General features: G+C 39.5%; 1 protein-coding gene across 26 annotated transcripts in view; it reads right to left on the bottom strand.

The window, feature by feature from the left end:
- The window catches only part of Mbd5 (methyl-CpG binding domain protein 5), a 405,513-nt gene that overhangs the window by 20,373 nt on the left and 359,825 nt on the right, over window positions 1-25,315 (bottom strand). For 22 of the 26 annotated variants that reach the window (XR_005502931.2, XR_005502930.2, XR_010064609.1 and 19 more), the window contains 3 exons: window positions 24,462-24,682; window positions 18,840-20,048; window positions 979-1,052 (listed from right to left, as the gene is read on the bottom strand). Coding sequence is in view for 21 of the 26 variants with exons in the window: in XM_063283556.1 (XP_063139626.1) it covers window positions 979-1,052; window positions 18,840-20,048; window positions 24,462-24,682 (1,504 nt within the window). In the remaining 5 variants the exon portion in view is untranslated. Of the gene's footprint in view, window positions 1-978; window positions 1,053-18,646; window positions 18,739-18,839; window positions 20,049-24,461; window positions 24,683-25,315 lie in introns of those variants that run through there. The other 4 variants (XR_010064610.1, XM_063283564.1, XM_063283565.1 and 1 more) reach the window with 2 other exon arrangements.

Genomic DNA, 25,315 nt, shown 5'->3' with positions numbered 1-25,315 from the left:
GTAATTTCAAGAGGATGGTGAATAGGGTTGGCAAGTGGTAGAGCATTCATGAATTTGGGACACTCTTGAGTTCTATCCCCAGCATCACATAACATGAAATAAAATAAAAAAATACAATAAAATATTGAAACAAAACCAGCAAAGACTAAGGCTGTGTCTTAAGGTTTTACAAATGAACAAAGATTAATGTGTGATTATTTTTAGAAAGAAATTTAGCTGTGTGTGTTTACGTGCACCGTTCACCTACACCCTGGTGCACACTTAGAGATCAGAGTATAACTTGCAGGAGTCGATTTTCTTCTTCCACTGTGTGGGTCAGGGTTTCCAGCTCTGGCCATCAGGCTCAGTAGCAAGGATCCTCGTGCCAGCCCTACTATATAACAGACCTTGGTTGTTTGAAAATGGGGAACTCAACAGGCATGCCAGTGACACGGTTTAAAACTACCCTCTATGTATACAGGTGGAACTACATTTGTTTCTCTACCTTAACGTGAGATAACAGCAGCAATTCATAAACTTCCCTATCATAAAATGCTCTATAATATTACCTTCATGTCTGTATATTTTATTCATCAAATAACAATCCAGAAGGACCTGAATAATAATAGTTCAAAGCTCAATTTCATGTTATAGTTCTAGGAGAACTTATATTCCAGTCCTTAATTGTGGCGACATCACTGGCATTGCCTTGATTGGTAAGTAATCTGCTAGCGTGTGTGATTGCATGCCCTACCCCCCCCCCCCCAGTACCTTACAAAGAGGTGAAGATGGAGGAAGGACGGAATGGATGAAGAAGCAAATCCTACAAGCCATACAGACAAATTACATGGTGGAAAACGTCTTTCTGCAATAGTACACTTGGTGTGTCCGTTATGGTCTTCTGATAATAAATATCAAATAATTTTTACTGCATGAAACACATGGTTGAGACTTCACAGTCTCTGCAGGGAAGAGAGAATAGAAAACCAAAGCGCTTACTTTCTGCTCCTTTTCCGGACTCGGCTGTAGGCTTCTAAACCTTCTGTGAGTGTCTTCAACTTCTCGGGCTCCACCTGAGTAAACACCAAACCACATTACCCAGACCTGTAATTGTTGAACATGCTTTTTATTCTGCACTCTTGCTGGACAGCAAGTGTGGCACTGGGGAAGTAGCCCCCTCCCCGACCCTCAACAGATGGACACTGTCCTTGCTCAATTACAAGCTGATTCTGGGACTTTATGTTGAAGCATCAGGGGAAACGACAGCCACTTTGGCATTGACACTGTCAGTGTTTCGGAAATAATGTTTTGGGAACGAAACCTGGAATTTAAATAACTTTGATTATACATCACCATTTAGCCCATAAATCCTGGCTCTATCCATGCCTTATACTCTCGGAAGCTGCTTCTTCACAATTCACAGGAGAAAGATAAGAGTGGTGCTCAGGGAAGGGGGTGGGCTTTGGGGGTAAGAGGTTAGAGCTGGAGTCTTAACTCCTTATTTCTTAATATGAACAAAGTATTTAAATATTCCTTTAAATGTTTTAGATTTATTTTACTTTAGTGACTGTTCTGCCTTGTTCATGCCTGGGACCTGTGGATATCAGAAGAGGGCATCCGAGTTCCTTGAACTGTAGTTACAGATGGTTGTGAGCCACCATGTGGGTGCTGGGAACTGAACTTGGGTTGTCCTCTTAAGAACAAGTGCTCTTAACGGATGAGATAACTCTCCACTCCCAGGCACACATTTTCTATCTCATCCCTGGGCAAAAGGCCAGCAACACCTATCTCATTATGTTTTGTGATCATTAGAATGCAAGACCACATTGTACACTGACCAGTTTAAAGTAACTATTATGTAGAATGCATTAGGTTCCCCAGAGGCCAAAAACCAAAACAAACAAAAACCCCAAGAAGGGTCCTTGCTACTATAAAAAGAGGGGCTAGTACTCTGTGGGCTTGTCTCCTCTTCTGTCCTGCCCTCACTGCAAATCTGTGAGGTTGGCTTCCTGTGTGGAACTTGGGCTACCCACTGGGGCCGGGTATTCTCATGCATGGGGTATGCACAGAGTTTTTGGGACTCCCTTCCCTTTAAAAACAAAACAAAAACAAAGAAACAAAAATACAGAAAATGTACATACATCAAAATGCTTTGGGGAATTTTTTTTTTAAAATCAAGTTACCCCTTATCTGTACGTGCCTCACTACCTAAGCCACTTCTATTTAAAAATTCAGAGTTTGGGAAAAGTTTCATGGATAAGAAAATAAATACTTATAAGGAATTAGCTTCTGTCTTTAAATTTTAATGACACTCATGAATGTCATTTATAAATAATTTCTCTGTGGCCTCCTCCTCAAACTGGTGCACAGTAAGAATAACAAAGCGTCTTATTTTCATGTCTGAGTGTGGACACCTGCGTCTGTTCAGTCAAGTAACACAAACGTATCGGTTTGCATAGTTCTGTACACTGTCTCAAAGAAACCAAGTTTGTTAGGGATATCTGATGCAATATATCAGATCAAAAGACATCTTTGTTCTTGCCACATATCATAAAGAGATGTGTCCTGCTGAACAGAAGAGCCTGTGTAGCTGAATATACCCACATCTCTAACACACAGAAGGCTTCTAGTGCCGTTTCACATTTCATGGTAACGTTCTATTCTATGTTTGCACTCATGAAAGGAACATACAAAATATTGTACATACTACATTTATGAACAGTAATACAGCGACGCTTTGCTTGTTTTTTGAGACCAGGGTTCATTATACAGTTGTCTCCCATGCTTAACCTCACGTTTGTAAATGAACTTTACACCAGTAGGGGAGAAACCCTGCTGCACAGAAAGATCTATCCACCCTGAGTGGACACACACCTCGGAAGTGTGGTGAGCTACAGAATTCAGGTTCACATTGAAACAAAAAAATGCAAAAATTAGCCCGCTGGCCTCAATTTTAAAACCTGGTTAGGCCAAAATATTTTTTAAATTCTCAATTTATAATTTTGATTGAGTAAGAAACAAGGAGCAGTAAAAACATCTAGTGTATTTTATGTAGAAGTACTTTATCATTTACCGTGATGATCTTACAAATTAATTTCATTTTGCATATGAGAGTAATGAGTTGAAACTATATGGCCAGAATTGAATAGTTCTGATTCCAGAATACTCATCCTCTTTCCACCATGTTAAATTCAGCATTAATTAAAATACAATTTTGTTAAGAAAGCTACATTAAAAAGTACATATATAAACATACATGAATGTATACAGATAACAGAAAGCTAGGCTAAATTATTTAAAATAAAAAATTGTTTGCTGATATTTATTAACATGTCCAATTTATTTTCAGTTAAATTTTTTGTCTTATTTATATTTATGTGTGCATGAATTTGCTGTTTCAATTACACTTATCTGTGTGCTTGTGTGTACTAATGACCGGCCCACAGAGGCCAGAGGACAACTTGTAGCAGTTAGTCCTCTTCTTCCAGCATGTGGGTCCTGGGATTGAACTCATGTCCTTGGGCTTGAGAGTAAGCACCTTTATCCACTGTGCTTTATTCAATTTTTTTAAATGCCTCGATGATTTTCCAATGGCCTTTAATTCTTTTGAATTTATTTACCTACCATAGTCTCTTGACTTAACTCTGCGTCTGAAGCTCTAAGATACAGTCACACTGAGCCACAATATTCACAGGTGGTTCAGTGGCCTTGAGAGAGGAGTAATGGCAGTGGCTTCTGAAACTAGACAAAAGGAAGGTACACACCACTGTGCATCTCTGTGACAAAACCACAATTATCCCCAGGAAAATGTTTATTTACTATGTGTACAGACACACACACACACACACACACACATACACATACACGCACAGACACACACTGCATATTGTTTCTGGGAAAATAGTGGAATATTTGAAAACTTTTAAGAAACTTTAAAACTACTCCTAAAAATGGCATCAGAGAGGAGCAAAATATATTCAAATTCTAATCAAATGGCAATCATATTTAATGATTTAATAAGATTCCTTTATAAATTAGTTATCATGGAAATAAAAAACAGGAAAAATCAAGTATATAAATATGACATTAAAATATTAAACACACAAATATCTTTTATAAAACTTATGCTTAAGGAGTATGTTATTTGAAGATACTTAATCATTTGTGTACAATTATAATCTTAGATTTTTGTATACTTACAAGTCAGGTCTTCCGTAAATTAATTTCTAGCTTAGTGAAAAACTGGTAGATGACTGTATCATTTTAGCTTTGGTCATAATCTCAAAATCTCACTCCAATAAAGGTACTCTTCATGCATATTTAACAAGTATAAGAAGCAATTCCCATCAAATACCCAATGAAATTTTTTTTTTTTTGGTTCTTTTTTTTTTCGGAGCTGGGGACCGAACCCAGGGCCTTGCGCTTCCTAGGCAAGCGCTCTACCACTGAGCTAAATCCCCAACCCCCCCAATGAAATTTTTTACAGAAATTGAAAAATAATCTAAAAATTTGCATGGAAGAACAAAGACTCCTGGATAACCAAAACACTCCTAAACAAAACAAAATAAATGCCCCCAAACTCTGCTGGAGATAGTCTCATTCCTGAGGATCACAGTAAAAACACCATGCCACTGGTGTAAAACCAGACACACTGATCAATGCCCTCAACTGGGGGGCCCAGAATCAACTCCGAGCACCTATAACCATCTGACAAAGATGACAAAAAAATATGCTGGAAGAAAGACAGCATCTATAATGAATGGTTTGGGAAAACTGGATACCCTACATGTAGAAGAATGAAACTTTATACTTCTCTCACCCTCCACACAAATCAACTACAATGCATCAAATAATTCAGTGTTGAAACTAAAACTCTAAAGCTTCCAGAAGCAAGAGTAGGGAGTTCAGTTCAGGATATAGGCTCAGGTAAGAACACTCTGAATAGGACTTTGGTCACCAAGGAACGGGACTGCAATGGTTTGAATGAGTTTGGCTCTTTTGTTTGAATGCTTGATCCCTGGTTGGTCAAACTGTTTGGGAAAGATTAGGAGGTGTGGCCTTGTTGGAGGTGTGCCATTGTAGGTTGGATTTGAGATTTCAAAAGACTCCTTCAACTCCAAGTGCTCTCTCTGCCTTGTGGATGTGGATCAAAATGTGAGCTGTAAGCTGTTCTTTTGCTCCACTGACATGGAACCTAGTCTCTTGAACCTGTAAGCCAAATTAAATGCTTGCTTTTATAAGTTAGCCTGGCCATGGTGTTTATCCTGGTAATGGTATGGTAATGGTAATGATAGTGGTAGTGGTAGTGGTAATGGTAATAGTAGCAGTAGTGATAGTGGTAATGGTAATAGTAGCTAGGGCAAGGACCACCAAAAAAGAACACTTCATGAAATGCAAGGGAAACTGATAATAGACTGAAGAGGCATCCTATAAAATGGGAAGATTATTTACCAGTTATATGTCAGACAGAGGATTAGTGTCCAGAGTAAACAAAGAACTAAAAAACTAAATACTAGGAAAACAAGCAACTCAACTATTGTGGGTTTTGGAACTGAATGGAGTTCTTAGGGAAAACTTACATTGTTTATGATCCTTAACTATCATGGAAATACACATTAAAACTATTTTGAGATTTCATCTTACCTAGTCAGAATGGCGAAGATTAATAAAATAAAAGACAGCAAATGTACATAAGGACTTGGGGAATAAGAAACTTCCATTTGTTTTTGTTGGGAGTACAATCTGGTGCAGCCACTATTGAAATAGTGTGGCAGTTCTTCAGAAAACTAGAAACAAGCTAACTCCACGTCTCAGCTATACCATTGTTGGAGCACCGTCTAAGAATGGAGTTGTGTAAGGAGAATTCTGAGTAGTTGTGAGACAACTCCAAGAAACCAAGACAAGAGTCTTGTGAACTTAAGTTTCTTCAAAAATGTGGAATTGTTTTTGGAATGTGTTTTCATGACCCTTCCATGTAGAGTGGGCGGGAGTGAGTTCACTTCAAATGTTGTTATTCATGTCCCTCTACAGAAAAACACAATTTTGTCCTGTATGGCTTACCCATCCCAGGTGACTTGCCCACTGTGTGTGGCCTGCCTTTGTGATTATACAATTTACTCAATAAACTGTCTGAGACTCTGAATAAAGGTGGCTATTGCATGAGACTTTTGTCTGCCTCATTTATCAGCTTATCTTCTTAGGTCCCACCAACTCTAGATTGATAAACACACCATAACTGGGCATAAACTCAAAGAAATTTACAATCTCAAAGACTCATGCCTCTCCATGTTCATAGCTGCTATTCACAATCATTAGGACATCGAAGCAGTGTAGATGACTACCACTCCATGCACAGGTAATAAAAATGTGGTACCTGCACACGATGAAGTTTTATTCAGTTGTAAAGAAAAAGAGAAATTGTGAGATTTTCGGGCAAATGGAAGGAACTAGACAGCATTATATTGAGGAAGACCAGACCCAGGAAGACAAATGTTGCATGGGTTCACTCATATGTAGGCTTTAGTTAGCCTTGAATCTTTTGATCTGTGTCTAAGTTGGAGCAGAATCTAGAAAACTAGAAAGGGACAATTAATGGGAAGGCGAAAGAAAGACTTTAAGGGAAAGGGGTAGTAGAACATAGGCGACATGAAGAGTTAAAGGGGGAGATTGGAAGGGAGGTTTAAATAGAGAGAGGGATGGGAGTATAAAACAAAGTAGGGGGTTGGAGATAGATAACACTGAGGTAGAGGGGGATTTCCCCTAGTTGGTTGATTGTCTGATAAAGACGACAGGAAGCTAATCACGAGGTGAAGGTATGGAGGCTGGATCTTCTGGGCAGAACAGGAAGAGAAGGGGAGAAGAGAAGGGTCAGATGAAATGGAGGACAGAGGGAGACAAGATGAGGGAAGGTGAAGATGGAGCTGACCCACACAGCCTGGAGGAGCCACAAGTAGGTAGAGATTTCATAGCTGGCGATAGAGTAGTGTAGGGAACATTTGCCCAGTCTAGGCATGCAGCTGGTATTTATATCAGTTGAGTTTTGTGTTCTTTGTGTGGGCACTTTGGGGCTGGAGATTTACCGTTGTAAGTCTGCCTGGTTTAAGTCTCTAGTGTTTTCATTTCATGAACTGAATGATAGCTCCAGGCATTTCAAGAAAGACTGGTTGGGTCAGTTTAGCAAGCAGAGACCGAGAGAGCTAGCCTGGGAGGGGTTTTTGACTGGAGCATCTTGGCAGCAGTCTGGCCTCAGGAACCAAGGCAAGATGGCCACTTAGGGCTGGCCGTGGGGGTGGGTGAGACCGCCAATGTGGGTACATAGCTGGAATTAGCATGGATCATTTTTAAAAACTACATGCTACACTATGGTTGTTAGAAAAAAGAAAAACCATGAAAACCTACTATTTTATAAGCTTCGTACATACATATGTTCACAGAAAAGCATCTAATTGGGATTACTCTGCTAATAGGAAAAGGCTCCCCCAGAAGCCACGAATTGCCAAACAAAAAGCCTTTGCCAAGTAGCGTATACTGCTTTCCCAGGGGTTGGTCAGGGGTGCCCTCGAGACTCCCAAAACAGTATAGGATTCTGCATGGTTCTTGGTTACCCGCCAAGAACTAGATGGTTGCTGAAGTTGGTACACAGTTTGGTCACAGGACACGGAGAAATCAAGTTGGTACTAAACAGGAAGTTTTCTTCCTTGACTGATTTTTTGTAGTACCAGAAGGTGCTGTGCAGGCTTCTGGGCAAGAGAGTCATCAACAGTCTTACCTAGCCGTGAATTCTGTGAGATGTGATGATGATGAGGAAGTCAAGAATATCCATGGCAACAGTGGTATGAATGCTATGGGGGTAACCAAACACTCTCTAATGGGATTTAATAACTGTTCCAAAGGAGGAAATGCATGCCTTGTTCTGTACATCTGATCAAGAATCCAGGCCTCAGCGTGATTTACTGCTATTAATTTGCTAAACTGATATGGTTATCAAACTAAGTTTGTATGTCTCTCTCCATTGGTCTATGGCCGAATGATGGAGTACCAGCTATATCACAGATTTCATAACTGAGATGAGACATTCTGTCTTAGGGCTTCCCATTTTATTTCTAGCATGTCTCGGGATTCTGGCTAATGAAGAATACTATGTGTAGAGTTAGAAGGCCAAGGTTTGAATTTGCCTAAAGTGCCGTGACTCTAGTCTGTAATAATGCCTCATCTCTGAGCTCCGGTTCTCTCCTCCGGCAAGTGGGGATAAAGATGTACATCATGACCAGTTACTAGGATCTAAAAAGAACATTAATAAAAAGCTGTTTTACACCAAAGTATTCTTTCCCAAAATGCTACAGACGAATGTGTTATTATTTTTAGTAGAACAGTATAAAATCTTTCAACAATTTAATCGTCATGATTTACATCAATTCATATTTAAAAATACTCACACAATATATCTGAAGAATAAAGGCGTTATTTAAACTTTCAAGGTGGCCTAAAGTTTAGTATGTGAATGCACAAGAAGTATTTGTTGACAGAATAAATCAACACATTAAAAAGAAAAATATTAAATAACAGTACAGGCAATATGCAGTGCTAAAGTCTGGGAAACACAGATCTGACGTAATAAACAAATATGAAGCATCCATTAACTACTATAAAACTATTGAATAGAAACATTGAAGATACCAGTAAATAGTTAAAAATAATAACATTTTCAAACTGAACAATACCACTAACAAGATTAATACTATTTCAGTCCTTTTGAGGTATCTTAGATTAGTGATAAATAATAACTGTTTGGTATTAAGCATTGATTTATTTGTGAAGGATAAAAATAATTCACCAGTGCAGAACAGATGAGAAACTTCTTCATAAACCCTGGCATTTTCAGTGTGCCAACCAGCCCATCACCACCATCCTATGCAGTGACACTCTCAACGGCACTTTGGCAGCCACTTCTGTTCTACTGGGATTCAAGTATTTTTAAGTGTTATAGAATTACTATGGAAAAGTAAATCCTCCAATGTGATATCACGTATCGTGCCACCATCCATGAACACAATAAGAGTTTGGGGCAAACTTGAATTTCTAGGAAAATGTGTCACAGTAGCATGGGTTAGAGTTGCCTGAGAATTTAGATTCCATTTCTGCTGTCTAGATATAAGTTGCTCTAAGCTTGGGGACTGCCATCTACATTAATCTTAGTTATCAGTCTGGGGAAGGAACATACCTCTGATTCTAGCTTAATCTTGCTTAAGGGAACGAAAGGTCACCACAGTTAAAGTTTACAGTCTTCCCTAGCTTTTCGGTCAGTAATATTTCCCATCTTTGGAGTGATCTAGTTCTTCATTTTTATTATCTTTCAAATTTGGATTAGGGACTGACTTTGTTGGTCTGGATTTTATCTTTCTTATTACTTCCAACATCATTCTGCTTCATTTCTAAACCATTCTGGTACCAGCAGAATGGTACCTGTGCCATAACACTAGCCGAAATGTAGCCCAAAGACTGTGGCTATGCAGAAAAAGGTTCATTTCCAACAGTGGTTAGGGAGATACAGAAGGAAAAGTGACTGCATGAGGAACATGTTGGACACAGGATCACAGTACTACAGACTACAGATTAGCTACTATGTGTAATCAAGCACACAAAGAACATTCTTTAAATAAAATGCTAAGACATTGCAGGAGGGCACACCTCCCAGAGTGGGCTCCCACGTGCAACTTCTTAAGCTTATATTCCTGGAACACAGACATTCTCAAAACACTCTCTCTCTCTCTCTCTCTCTCTCTCTCTCTCTCTCTCTCTCTCTCTCTCTCTGTGTGATGATACTGAACTAAAAAACAGAAACCATGTTGCCCCCACATAAGTAAGTTTTGATAAGGATTTAATTTTGAGCCCCTCTGTTGAAAAGTCATTCTTTAAGGTTCAGAATACACATAAAGTCACAGTGAAGAACAAAGGGATAGCACTGAAAAGAGTAAAAAGATTTATTCATGAAAAATAAGAATTTTATGCTTTCATTATTAGTGAGTAGCAACTTTTAAAGGCTAGTTCGTACATGATCAAAAGTGGCAGATGGCACCTATTTGTCCAAAAGAGTAATAACATATAGGCCTTATAAAGCGCAAAATAAATAAAAAAAAATACAGAACATGAATGACCCATTAGAAAAAATGGACTACTATATTTGAACAGAGACTTTTCAAAGCAAATATGGTTAATAAATATGTTAACAATTGTTCAATATCATTAGAAAAAGGAAATGCAAATTCAATCCATTTGTAGTCTCTGCCTTACTAAAGATAGAATGGTTACCCCTATGAAATGACAACAAATATATATATATAACTTGCTCACCCCTTTCATTGCTTTTCTATTCACAAATAACTAAGAAATCAGAACAATGCACAGGTCCATCAACTAATGAATGGATATTGAAAATGAGGTACATATGCACAATGGAATTTAATGTAGCCATAAAGAAAAATAAGAAGCCTGAAAGTAAGTGGACAGAGCTTAAAAACTGTATACCGAGCGAGCCCGGGGAACAAATGTCATGTGTTCTTCTTCATTTGTAGACCTTAGTTGTCCCGTCTCTAAATGTGCATGCTCAGCTTGGAGTGACGGCAGAAGCCAAGAAGCAATTGGGAGAGGTGCGTGTAAGGGAGGGTGAAGATGGAGCTAAGAATATGGCAACTAAGGAGAGGAAGGTTAACAGGAAGATGACTGGGGTGTGTGTGAGTGTGAGGAAATGAGGGCCAGAGGCTAACGTCAACCAAGATGGAGGATGTTTGCAAAGGCTGCATTTAAGCCGACTGGTAACCAAACTAAAGAAGACAGACTTTACACAGCTGGAGAGATGGCTGGTGGCTAAGGGCATTTGCTGCACTTGCAGAGGATGCAGGTGGAATTCGCTGCACCCATGTGGTTGCTCAAAACCATCTGTAACTCCAGTTCCAGGGAATATCATGCCTTGTTTCGACTTCCATGGGCCCCAGATACTCATGTGGTACATATATACACATGCAGACAAAAAATACTGACTATAAAATAGAATCCTAAAAACATTGAAAAAGGAAGAGAGAAAGAAAGAAAGAAAGAGGAAAAAAGATTTGAGCCTTCTGTCCCTCTAGATCCAATGGGACAAGACTCAACCCCAGCCCTGCAGCAGAAAATCTGCTATGGTCTTCCTTTACTCTCTGATACTCCCCCCCCCCAATGTACCACAAAGCCCCTTTCCTCCAACCTTCCTTCTTCCAATTTATCCCATAATCCTAAACTCCGCCACTAGCAGGCATTCACTGGGACTCTACCCGCCTAGCTGGCCAGGAAAATAGGTAAGTCAACTGAACACTTTCACCATTTCCTCTTCCCTTCCAAATCCAACCTCCAGTCTCATCCCTAACTCCACAACAGAACATCAGCTACACTCCTTCCCCATCTCCTGTGGATCCCACAGAGAATCTACTAATTACTCCCCTCCCCCTACTCCACACTTTATCCTCGCTCTCAACCACAGCGGGCACCCCTCACACCCCTGCTAACCCAAGTGCTGGGTTATAAGCAACAAGTAGACTGTAAGGGTATCCACACTCTCCTTCTGCTCCTCAGGATCTAAGCTCAGGCAGCCACCACAGTCCCTAAATCCAGGAAGGAAGCAGAAACTAAGGGACAAAGTGCTCACCCAAAAGAGACAAAACCGCATATCACCACCCAGAACTATTATCATCAGTCCAGTCCTAGATGCCTAGATTAAGCTGGATCGCAACAACAAAAGAAGGCAGAAAAAAACTTACAAACTCAAACTAAACAAATCTCTGCTGAATGATAAATGGATCAAGACAGAAATAAAGAATGGAATTACAGATTTTCTAGAATTCAATGAAAATGCATACACGTCATACTCAAACTTATGAGACACAACAAAAGCAGTTCTAAGAGGCGAGTTCATAGCACTAAGTGCCTACATTAAAAAAAAAAGGCAGCTAAACATCACACCTGAGAGAATAAAAAGAAGAAACCACACTAAAAGGAGTCAGTGGCAAGAAATAATCAAACTCAGAGCTGAAATTAAAAAAAAAAAAGAAAAAAAGAAATAGAGAATTCAAAGAGCCAATGAAACAAAGAGTTGATAATTTGAGAAAATAAGACCAGCAAATTAAATTAATCTTATTTGAATTGACTAAGAGGCAGAGAGAATATCCAAATTGATAAAATCAGAAACAAAAAGGGAAATGTAACAACAGACACCCAGGATATTCAAAGAATTATTAGGTCACGCTTTAAAAATCTGCACTCCACCGAAGTGAAAAAGTCTAAAAGAAATGTATACTTTCTTGATTGGCACTGCTTATCAAAGTTAAATCAAGATCAGATAAGCAAGTTAAACCGACCTATATCCTTTAGTGAAACAAAAGCAGTCACCAAAAGTCTCCCAACTAAGAAAAAGCTCAGGGCCAGATGGCTTTAGCACAGAATTCTACAAGACTTTGAAATCATTCTCCTCAAATTATTCCATAAAATAGAAACAGAAGGAACATTACCCAATTCATTTTATGAGGCCACAGTTACCCTGATGCCCCTCCAAAAAAGACAACAAAGAAAATTATAAATCAATTTCCCTTATGAACATAGATGCAAAAATACTCAATAAAACACCCACAAACCAAATCCAACATCCCATCCAAAAGGTCATTCATCATGATAATCAAGTAGCCTTCACCCTAGAGATGCAGGGATGCTTCAATATATGAACATCAGTACACGCAATCCACTATATCCACAAATTGGAAGAAAAACAGACATAAACACTTCATTAGATGATATCATTAAATTAACTCACAAAATTAGTAGCTCTCCAAAATACAAATGATGAATGGACTGAGGAAGAAATTAGGGAAATAACACCTTTCACAGTAGTCACAAATAATATGAAATATGTTGGCATAACTCTAACCAAGAAAGTGAAAGACTAGTCTGATAGAAACTTCAAGTCTTTGAAGAAAGAAATGAAAGAAGGTATCTAAAAATGGAAAGATCGCCCATGCTCGTGGGTTGGTAGAATGAATATAGTAAAAATGGCCACTATACAAAAAGCAATCTACAGATTCATGGCAGTTCCCATCAAAAGGCCAACACAATTCTGCACAGCTTCATGTGGGAATAGAGAAAAAAAAACACATGATTGCTAAAACAATCCTTAACAATAAAAGAACTGTGGAGGGTCTCACCATTTCTGACTGAAGTTATACTACAAAGCCATAGTGATAAAAAGAGAAGATAGAGTGGGGAGTAGTCTTGAACATAGTGGAAGACAAGACAACTTTCTGAACAGAACATTGCTGATGCAGGCTCTAAGATCAATAACTAAAAAGTGGGATCTCATGAAACATGAGAAGCTCCCCATGTAAAAGACACCATTGTTCAGACAAGGTTGCAGCCTACAGAATGGGAAAAGATTTTCTTTCTTTTTTAATCAATTCCATATCTGCTAAAGAGATACCCAGAATCTTTAAAGAATTCAAGAAACTTAATAAAAAAAATACCCAATAGCCCAATTTAAAAGTGAGAATTCTCAAGTAGAACAAACTTAAATGGCTAAGAAACAGTCAACATCCTTAGTCATCAGGGAAATGCAAATCAAAACTATTTTGAAATTCTTTCTTACACTTGTCATAAAGGCTAAGATCAATAATACATACAAGTGACAGCTCATGCTGGCAAGGAAACTTGTGTAGCCACTATGGAAACTAGTATGGTGTTTTCTCGGGAAGATGGGAATAAATCTACTTCAGGATACAGCTATACCATTCTTGGGCATATACCCATCACACCCACCTGTGGACCTCCCAGATATGATGTACTCATTTTTGAAATAATAGCACAACAGTTATAGGGGTGACCAACTACTATTCCACAGTTGGGCTTGGGGTCTCTCATTCCCAATGAGGGAACTTGTTTCCAGTACAGTAAATTTGGCCACAAAAACTAAACCAAAACTAAAGAAAAATTCATAGTGGGTGGGGGGCATGAGTCAAAGGCCCCAGCTAACCTGATGTTTAGGTAGATTGACAGAGTGTTAAACTGCCTTCTAAATATTTATGCTTATACTCCTAGACAAATGCTACTTGCAGCCTTAATCAGAGAATCCTCCTGTTTTAATGCAGAGGCTCATGAGTCTGTAAGGTGTAGAGAATACAGGACAGATCAGTTGTAAACATAATACCACTTGGGCAAGATAAAAAAACTCTATTGTGACAATGAACTCACTATCACTGTGAATGCCTAGACTGTTGACATGCCTGTCAACAGTAGGTTTGAGGAGAAGCTGGAGGTAGCATGGTGGGCACCCGGGTGCCTGGCCCATCACTTCTGAACTATTTGCTACTCATAGATTCGTTAAGAGGGGGAATCCTTGCTTTTGGTTGTGAACCCACCGATGACCCAATATGCTTCAGTAGATGATGGTCCTGGTTAAACTGAATGGATCACAAAGCAAACTCAAAAGTCATGGATCTAGGAAAGTTGCTGGTGGGGAGAGAGGAACAAGGCAGAGAAGAGGGAACGCGTTATATAACTTGTGAAATTACTATTCGTGCTTTTTAAAAGTGGAAGGTGAAGTTGTGAAATGTGCACTTTATTTAAAAAATTATTGAAATGGGGTTGGGGATTTAGCTCAGCGGTAGAGCGCTTGCCTAGCAAGCGCAAGGCCCTGGGTTCGGTCCTCAGCTCCGAAAAAAATTATTGAAATAATTATAGGAAGATAACCATGTTCCCTCATAATCTTAGCACATTGTGGAAGATACCTGTAAAAAACTGGATCAGTCACTTATGTTTCCAAGGATTCTCTAGTGCTATGCCAAGATTCCAAGACGCATATATATCTGACCGCGCGCGCGCGCGCACGTGTGTGTGTGTGTGTGTGTGTGTGTGTGTGTGTAAAATTCTGTCTCTCAGAACATACTGTTCATTACCAATGAACAAAAGAAAAAGAAATTGGAGTTTTCTGAAAAGTCTTAATACAAGGCACACACACCTTCCTGTGTGGCCACACGCAGCAGAGACCAACTTGGCCTGTCTCACACACTACTAAACATCTCTACTAGCTAATACTGTCAGGGGCTGGGGGCCAGGAGACAGAGGAAGAAAGTCTGAATTGGTAAGTCTGCACAATAATTGAGAAACTACAGACTGTCAATTTCACTTAACTTTTAAGTATTCTAAAACGTTGTTAGGTAGACCCCCTTTTTGAAATTAACAGCTAACACTAATTAACATGGAGAGATGCAATTTGTATGCTATGTGGTAACATTCATAAACCATCACAAACTATTTTCCTTGCTTAGGATATTCCCTACGAGTCTTTTACTCCCAACCTGATGAGTAGATCTCTATTTGCAGATAATAAGCCAACAACTAAGATCTCTACCTCAATTCAGTGATGGTGGAGTTTAAGTGAACATACTTGTCTGAAATAGGGGAAAACGGCCAACCTTCACTGGGTTCTCTCCTGTTTGGAGAACATATAGAAATCCCACTCAACTCCCGAAACACTATTAAGAGTAGGAACTACTGTTTCCACTACAGAAGACCAAGCCCTTAGGGATTAATATACTCATGCAGGTCCCTTAACTGTCTGGTAGTACCATGGTAAGCTCCTGTCAGAGTGCCTAAAGCCTGCTGCTCCTTTTGCAACACATGACTGTCTCTCAGGTTCTCTGTATGATGCCATTACATTGTATCTTAACAAATTGTCTCGGAAACTTGGCCTATCTTCTGCATCATCAGTCCTCTGTTACCTACTACACTGTACCAGACAGTAAAATGCCTTTCTATTAAAATAAATTAAGCCAGCTTTATCCCCTAGAATGACTGCACACTGCTAAAGTCAGCCATTGGCCAGTACCAGTACTCTATACTGAAGATTTCTCCATATGACTGGGAGACCAAAGAAGCAAGCACTTTGGTTTTAAATAGTAGTCTGTGATTCTGCTGTTATTTATTTTCCTAACTTGCATGGGTCTAGAAAAGAATTGTGAGTGGCTGCTAAGAACAAAGATTGTAAAGGAAAAAAAAACTTACATGTGGGATGGGGTTGGAGAAATGACAAATTTATTTTACAAACGAGTTAACGGGAATTTTATCTGTTGGATCTGCCAGGATCTTGGACTAATTTACTTCGCTGTACATACAGATAGCATCAAAGACAAAGGCTAGGAAGGCTTCACATGACCACATGTAAGACAGCTGTTTGGCTTACTGCTGGGGTAAACACCAGGAGAAATGGCCTTGCCGTCCACAGCAGCCCAGCGGAGCCGATGAGGTTTTACTGTAATAAACTGAGGCTTATGTGAAATGTTGAATATCTTTCTCGAATAATGGATCGTGCTTTGCTGTACTCAGGTACTGAATATATTTTAATCTTTCCATGGTGACTGGGGTCATTGATACACCACATACAGGCCACTTGGCTTGAATTCTGACAGTCTTGTTTGAGTCTTTTTGGATCTCACGAAAATAAGAAAAGTGAGCGTCATTAAATAAGATGAGGAAGCCTTTTCTCTGTTTTCTGAAATACACATAAAAAATAAGTGCAGCAAAATGAGTACTTGGCTTTTTATGTACAAAAGCGATATTTGGCTTGAAAAGACTAGATGTTTAAAAGAATGCTAAGTGGTCTGGAGCTTTCATGGCTGTTGTACCTTGCTTTGAAAGTTTATTATGGCGAGCATCTGTGTGAATGTGTATGCATAGCGGTCAGAAGATAACTTGTAGAATTCAGTTCTCTCCTCTTATCATGTCGCTCCTGGAGCTCTAATTCACACGGTCAGGTTTGGCAACAAATACTGTTCCCTGCTAAGCCATTTTGTTAGCCCTGTAACTTGCTTTTTAGTGATAGGCAAATGTTTTACATACAACAATATCATCAATATTTCATTACACGTTTTAGTTTTCACATCATAATGTATGCTTTAATTTATATATTTTAAATTACTAAAAAACATGTCTCATGTGTCTTGATAACAAAGTTTTAACTTGAGAAGTCAATATTTTAATGTCAGTGAGGGGAGAAAATAATTTCCCCCAAATAATTTCAAGTTCTATTGTAGGAAGAATCTGGTTTTTAAAACCAATCTTACTTTATTTTCAGTAAACATGAAACTAAATTGCTGTTTTAAATGTAGCAAAAACATGGTTCTTAAAGTCATCTAAAGAGCAGGAAAGCTTGAGATGATTTAGCAGGTGAAATGTTTGAGTTTACATCTCCACATAAAAGCCAGGCAGGTGTGGTGGCCCACAGGGACAAAGGGCTGTGCCAGACTTGCTGAAACAAAGAAGTCAGGGGCAGTGAAGGCTGAGGAAGACAGTTGACATCCACCAGGGACCTCCAGGATCACACACATGCACGTGTATATGTACCCATTCATACTATGTGCCTACATACATGCAAACACATATGCACACCATACAGACATATACAAACAATATATGCTTTTATCATGTGAGGGTACTCAACGGCATCTAGAAGCAGACTCTGGCAAGAACAGTGTTTGGAGGAGGGTAATAATCTTTCTTTAGTTGTATATTTTTATAAAATGGCACCTGAACAGCCTTGCTTCATTTGTACAGAAATTGTAAAGCAGTTTAGTGAGTCTCTCTTGGATTTGTAGCAGTTCCATTTATAAGCAGCCCAATTTTGCTGTTTCTAATTATCTCTTGAATAAACTGTCAAAAATATTTAGGTTTATCAACTTAACAGATGCTTGGCTGGGCTCAGAGAGCATTAAGAATAAAATGTTCTGTGAACCGCAGTATGGAATTAATTTTCTTATCAAAAGTAGAAACACCAGGCTCAAAGTGTATCATGACAAGCATATACTAGGCATTATAAGCAAGGGTTTGAGGACCTCCTGGCCCCATGGCGAAAGACAGTCAGTCCTTTTATTGTGCTGGCAAAAAAGCTCTTGGTTTCCTGCCATTAAATCTAAGTGCCAGCTTAAGTCTGCACAGATCTGAATCGCTTTGTACAACACCCTCTTTATGAGAACAGTGTCTACCTGTAATAGAGATTCTTATTAGCTAAGAAGATGAGAAATTCTGTTTCTTCATGGGGGAATTGGGCATGATTTTCTCTTTCTGATCCAGTAAAAATGTTTCTATTTAAGTTAAACATTCTACATGTTTCTTGCAACCAATTTAACCAATTGTAAGGGAGGCCAGAAACCCCTATTGATTTCTTCTATCTCAGATGATAGTTCTTGGAGACCTTTTCATTTAATTTATATGGTCAGATTGTGTTAAGTAGACATGGACTATTGATATAAACATTTCCACATGTTATAAAGACCCAGAACTTCCTCTGAAAAGAATTCAGGTGCTATTGGCTGCTTTCTGTAATGGTTGTAGCTTCACCCAGACTTTGTCATTGCCCTACCACTGGACGTCACGTGTAAGCTTGTGGAAGAGAGCTTTCTGTTGGCACACCATGCTATCTGGGAGCAACCCTTCCTCTGACACATTTCTCCCAGTCACTGACACTTGTCTTCCTCTATTTATGGAATAAAGGGCTACATAAATACAGAGAAGGAAGGGAGAGTTGACAGAAGTCTAGAAATCTAGTTTAGGGTCAGGGGCACCCTGAGCCTAGTGGGTCTATAAGTTATTCATAACTCACCCCTTGGCAATATGACACTTTGGTGACTATAACCATCCCCTCTTCATTTTATGCTCCAGAAGCTTGTGAGACCTCAATGAGTCATGAAGAATCTTAAAATCAAATCCAAAGAATCCAACGTGATGATAACAAAAAAGAATAATTGATATTTGAACAGAGGTTAATATTTGACAATGGATAAAGATTGGTATACCTTCCCTTCCTCGGGGCTTTGTTGGCATGAATTGTGAACGTCGTCTTCTCTTATGAATTTTCCAGGCCAGGAAGTCAGTCCTTTGATTTGGCCCCAGACCAAGTCGCCAACGTTGAACGTCCTTGGTCTATAGTGTATCAACTCATGAGAAGAGGGGGAGTCTGGATTCCTTAGGTCGTCTTCACTACTAATGCTTTTAGCATCGGAGGGACTAGGCACACACCCATTAATGCTTTTGGCATTAAAGTCTCCATTGTAATGGATGTAGTCTTTGACCAGAGAACTTTCCAAACTATTCGAAGAGCCTGGAGACTGCCCCTCTAGGACTAGGTCTTGTTTTGCAGTGCCTAGCAGCTCTCCAAAGCCCCGACTCTGACGAGGTCTGTTTCCATTAATGTGTGTACATCTCTCCACAGTACTCTCTAGTCTCTCTTTAAAACTCATCATAGTTCTTTTGTAGTTATTATACCTGAAATTTTCCTCCAGAATTTTATCACCTTGACAGTTTCTTGGTGGTAACAGTATTGGGTGCTGTTCCCCAGCTAGAAATGGCAGTGTGGAGACATTGTTGGGCCTTTCATGACAAGGACTATTGTGGATATGGCCTGGATGATCTAAAAACTCCTCATATTTCCACCTGTTACGCTCCCCTCTGGGACTTTGCTCTCCATCCCATTGTTTTCTGGATGTGTGGCAGCTCGCTGACTTGTAACACTCAAACCCGTCTCCTTCACCAGAGTTTTTCCCATGGTCTATGTTCTTGGGTAGCCGCGCCCCTCTCGCATTCCTCAGCCTGCTGTCGTGATCCGCTCCTCCCATGTTCCGCCCATGGATGACGGCGCTCACAGCACTGGACAGATTTAGTGGGTCACCAATGGAGGCAGTGAAGGCACTCATGGCGCTCAGGGCTGGGATAGGGCTGATTTGAGTGGTGCTGTTCACAGCAGTGGTGATGACAACCTGCATTCCTTTGCTGGCTGCATCCACAACTGCTTTGTAAATGGCGTCTACGGAGGCATCGCCTTGGCCACCCATAACGAGGCCGTCCTTCATGGGCTGACCAAGAGACGGGTCAATCCTTGGCTGCAGCTCACAAGGTGTATCTTGGAAATGTGGAAGTGCAAGGTTTGGGTTCTCAGGAAGTGCTGTGAGCCCCGGCTGACTGTTTATTCTCTTATTTAGAAGAGCTGCATCTCCTTGCATCCTCACCTTAAATGAATAGGAGAGAGAAAGAGAGAGAGAGAGAGAGAGAGAGAGAGAGAGAGAGAGAGAGAGAGAGAGAGATTGATTTAAAGACCTTAAAAAAGAAGATCATAATTTTAAGATTCACCAAAAGATAGTCAAGGAAGCACAAAGAACAAGAATAAAAAACGAAAGGAAAAACATTATTCTGTATAGAAAACCTCACGCACTGATTGTATTTTATATTTGGGTAATTTCTTTAGTTGAAAGAGTTCAACAGATCTCCTTCTAAACTTATCATTGCCAAAGGTTTTCTAGAAAAACTAAACTTGAAGTAGTTGGACACAAGGTGTTTGCGGGTGGGTGTTTGAAACTTAAAGATTGATGATTAATGATTATATTTAACTAAGTTAAATACAAGATAAAATAAAAATAAATTCCTTTCTTAACAATGCAGTACTTTGGTATGACATTGCATATGCTAATTTTTATTTCTATTCATTTACTGTTGTGCATGTGTTGTGTGTGGGCACACATGCCGTGGTGCATGTGTGGAGGCCAGGGGACAATCTTTTGGAGCTGTACATCTTCCCTCTCACCTTTATGTGATCTGGGGATTGAACTCAGGTTGCCAGGCTTGTGAGATGAGGACCTTTACCCTCTAAGTCATCTTGCCAACCAGACATGATATTTCTTTTTTTTAAAAAATGATTTATTTATCTATTTATTTATTTATTATATGTGAGTACACTGTCACTGTCTTCAGACACACCAGAAGAGGACATCAGATCTCATTACAGATGGTTGTGAGCCACCATGTGGTTGCTGGGATTTGAACTCAAGACCTCTGGAAGAGCAGTCAGTGCTCTTAACCACTGAGCCATCTCTCCAGCCCCAGACATGATATTTCTTAAAGTCGTTAGGTATTAATTCCTGCTCTTCAACCTTAACAGGCCATTTCCCGAGGTACATCCTCATGCTTCTGAAAAGGACACTGGCTGTCTCTAGAGTGACTATCAGTTAGGAAGAGGCAAGGGGAAGGAATTTCCGTACAGAAGCATTAATGCTGTTTGGAAAAAGGTTTCTGTGGCTTCTCTAATTTCTCTAACACTGTGGAAGAAATACTGTGACAGGTTTAGGTCTAATACAATCATTAGTTATCAATCTTAATTTCTACTCGGCCTGGCCGAGAGTCCACTCCCCGCTGGTCTCTTCCTACTTTCTTACTAAACTAGCACCTAGGATCCATGGCACACCGGCCATGTTGTGCTACCTCCCCCTTGTCTGTACTTGCCAGACACAATCTAAATCTTAGATCATTTTAAATTCTGGTGCTGTCTACATCCACAGGAAGGTAAAGTATTTTATGAACAGAAATTTATGTTTTCCAGCCTGGCCTGTTGCCGCTCCTTCAGTCTTGTGATCTTCCAGTCAGGAACGGCTTTCTCCACTACAGTTCAAGTCTTTCTGTACTTCTTCAAGCTGACTGCCATATCCTCTCCTACCCTACTCTTGGTAGACAGCCCTACTTACCAGAGAAAACGGAGCTCGGGCTAAGATTGGTCCTTAATAGCATGTATTTCCCAGAAGTCATGCCTTGTCCATTCTCCATCTGCTCTATGGAAGGACGCTCTGTACTCGGGGATCTAGACTTCCTCTCTTCATAGTTACTCTCCTGTACTATAGGCTCTTTCGTAAGATTATGTTCATGCCTCCCGGTACAGAAGGTCAGTGGTCAACTCAGTGTTTCTCTCTGGAGTATTAACCCAGGTCTCTTGTTCCTCACAATTTCCTTTTGGAGGAATACCTTATTTTGTAAGTCTCAATGTCCCATTCGCCATTCTGACCATTTCACCGTGACCCTGCTTCCACCACCTCCCCAAGCTACGTTGTCCTGGAGTCACTCTCATGTCATTATGGTACAGTAAACTGGCTTCAGGTTTTCACTTGCTTTCTTGGTGCCATAGGGAGCCACATCGCCCATTATGAACTAATGTATTACATATGTGTGGATATTTCATTCTAGGTGAAAGAAGTGTTCATCACCATTCTTTCCTAGACCAATACTTCCCTGCCTTAGTCCATCTCACTTCCTTTCTCAGAAGAAAGCAGGGTTATAGAGCATCCTGGCACACACTTAAACTATTAAAGCATGGTCTGGATTCTGAAGCTTCCTCAGTGCCAGTGGTTCTTTGCCACTACCAGATATTTGAGGAGAATGCATGGGAAGTGAAGATATGTAGTCAGAAGATGGCCTCAGAACCTCTGAGTTTGGAGTTATTGACAGTTGTAAGCCCCATACCCAGACTTTGAGACCTTGCATTGAAGATGGCTCAGGCACCAACAGTCATCATGACTCAACCTGGATTTGTTCATGCTCCCCAAAATTCCAGCTGGCAGAGCAGCCTGTGTGGTTGTTTCAGTGACCGCAGGATCTGCTTCTGTGGGACCTTTTGCTTCACTATGGCTTGGATGTTGAGTGGCAGCTGACATGAATGAATGTTGTTTGGGTGGAACAATGGTGGCAAGGAGGACTCTCTCTCCCCCAGTACACATTCCTGGATCTATTTGTGATGAGTACATAGATACCTTCTCCTGTCCTGTTTGTTGTGTGCCAAATCAAGAGGATAGCCATTGACGCTTTCTAACAAGCTGGATGTTGAGCGTTCCTGCTGAAGCAGCTGAACTCAGCATACACCCCTTCAGCTGGAGTCCTTCCTAATCTTTGGCAACTGAGATATGGTGAACACATTTAATTACAGAATGCTGCAATCTTTCTAATTGGGGTTTTTGATTTGTTTTAAATGGATGTCACACTTTGGCTTGGTTTCTCCTTGCTCCCATATCATCAAATATTCCAGGCTTATACTTTTTTACATTACATTTTTAAATATAAACCAAATAAAATTTTGCTAAGAAAAATTAAAACAAATCACTAAACAAACAAAAACTATTAAAGCACGTGGCAATGCCTAATTTCTCTTCTCCACTCTTCCCTCCTTCCCTTTCATTGTATGTGGAAATGTATTGCACTATTCTTCTGTTAATACTACAGTGTTAGACTTTTGTCATCTTGGAGGTCTCAGCATATTTGATCGAATAAGTCTTCCTAATCTTTTAAGCTTATAGATAGATGGATATTGTATAATGCAATTATTTTCTGATTCATCAATACCTAAGAGGCTCTTAATTTCTGACTTATGCTGCAGTGAATGTTTTGTTAAATGCCCTCCTATTCATATTTGAAGATGTCTCTTAAGTCAACATATGTGAATTAAATGTCTGGGCTAGTGAACATATATGTGTTTAGACACACACACACACACACACACACACACACACACACACACACATATAAATATGCCTAAAAACTTCATCGACTACCAAATTATCTTCCAAAAGAAATGAGCCAGACTGGATATACGGCTCAGAGGTAGAGCATTTCCATGGTGCACAAGGCCTCAGTTAGGTTTGAACTCTAACACAAAAGAAAGAGAAGCTAATGAAGCTTAACCAGAATCCAAATGAACCAACAATAGCATGAGAGTGCTGGTCCCTCCATACCTTTACCAGCAGTGCATGCCATCAAGGTGACATAGACAGTGATGTGCACATTGGTTATTCTTTTCGTGCTTACATGCTTACTGGTAATTCACAGTTCATTTCCTGTCAATTGTCTGTGTATATTTTATCCCTTATTTTTCTAGTCAATTATCCTTTTCCTTCTTGATTTGTAGGAAGTATATTAATATTAAGGGTGTCCATGTGTGGCATGCATTATGTATATATTTCCTGACAACTTTAGAATATCTTTCATCATGCAGAAATTAATATTTTTATATTGGTTACATATTTCTCTTTTGGCCTCCTGGCTTTATATCTTGCTTAAAGAGCTTCTTCTGTTTTATTATTTATGGTCTGTGGTGGTGCATGTCTGTACATCCAGCATAAGGGAGTCTGAGGAAGAGGGTGCAAATTCAAGACTAACCAGCTTGGAGTAGATAGTGAGCCCCACCCTTTTGTTTGTTTTTTAAAGTGTTACATCTTTAAAAGTTATTGCATATTTCTTTCTTCCATTCATAAAACATTGCACCTCTGTAGAAGTGTAGAAATGGTTGTCCACATGGCCTAAGCTAGGAGGAGAGGGGAGTGGGAGCTAACATAGAAGAAAGTGTCTATTAATTATGAGAGTAATGTGGGCACAGGGCACAAAACGGGATAAGAGGGTCACACTATCAGCTTTTACTCACAGTTCCAAAAAGACTACTGCTTTATACAAAATAAAATTATCTTTACAGAAGAGACCAGAATGTTTAACAATACTCAGTATTAAGAAGTGACTGTCAGTAGACTCTAAAGGGTACCTTTTCATTCCTTCTCTACTATTTCAATAAAAGCAGACACTGTTTTCAGCTAAAGTCATGTGTGGAAGGAAAGTACCTGGAAGTTCTGAAACAGACATGCCATGGGGTTATTGTTAGCTGGGCAAAGGACTGTGGGTTGTCCTTGGAAGGCCTGGAGATTCTGCTGTCCCTGGAGAAGGTGCGGCTGCGGCGGCGGCTGCTGCTGACTCGGAGGAAACATCTGACTGCTGTTTAGCAGTGACTGTAGGTGAGTCAGTTGATGGTTATTCAGAGAACTGTTTATGGATGACATATCGCCTACAGTTTTGAAAAACAAAGTGTAAGTCAGTGTGCTTCTTCAGAGAACTAACATGGTTGTCTCTGCACCTGAGAATTCCTCAAACAAAAACTGACAGCTGAGCTTCAGGGGAAAAGTGGTCATTTTGATCAGCCTTACTTGGCTCTAAGCAAAGGATACCTTTAACATTTAGTTTTATCTGTATGATTAGCCTTTTATTTTATATTCCATCAAGATGGTTTAGTCATTAGTGTTAAACTTCAGAGCTAAGTGTCCCTATGTCTATGTTTATTAGAACACCTACAATTAAAGGTTGAAAATTTTCCATAGCAATTACTTAGCAGTAAGTAGTTGAACAGATGAAGAGAAAGAGTGGGTATAATATAGTCTCATTTATAAAAATTCAGTTTTAAGTCATAATCATCAATAAATACCACCAATTAAGTTAACTTTTAGTTTTGAAATATGCATTTTGTTTTGCAATAAAATGGTAGTTAGCTAAAATTAAAACTGTAAACCCAACAATAAAAGAGAATTCCCTGTGATAGTTATAAAAGATTTATAAAGATTTTAAAATCAATGACATCAATGGATAGCATTAATAACTGATACATAGTTAAATTTTAGAATTGTTTTAAATTGTTTAAATCTTT

This window comes from Rattus norvegicus, chromosome 3, assembly GCF_036323735.1.
Source record: "Rattus norvegicus strain BN/NHsdMcwi chromosome 3, GRCr8, whole genome shotgun sequence".
NCBI lineage: Eukaryota > Metazoa > Chordata > Mammalia > Rodentia > Muridae > Rattus > Rattus norvegicus.
Note: the sequence above shows the minus strand (reverse complement) of the source record. Positions and strands in the feature narration are given on the sequence as shown.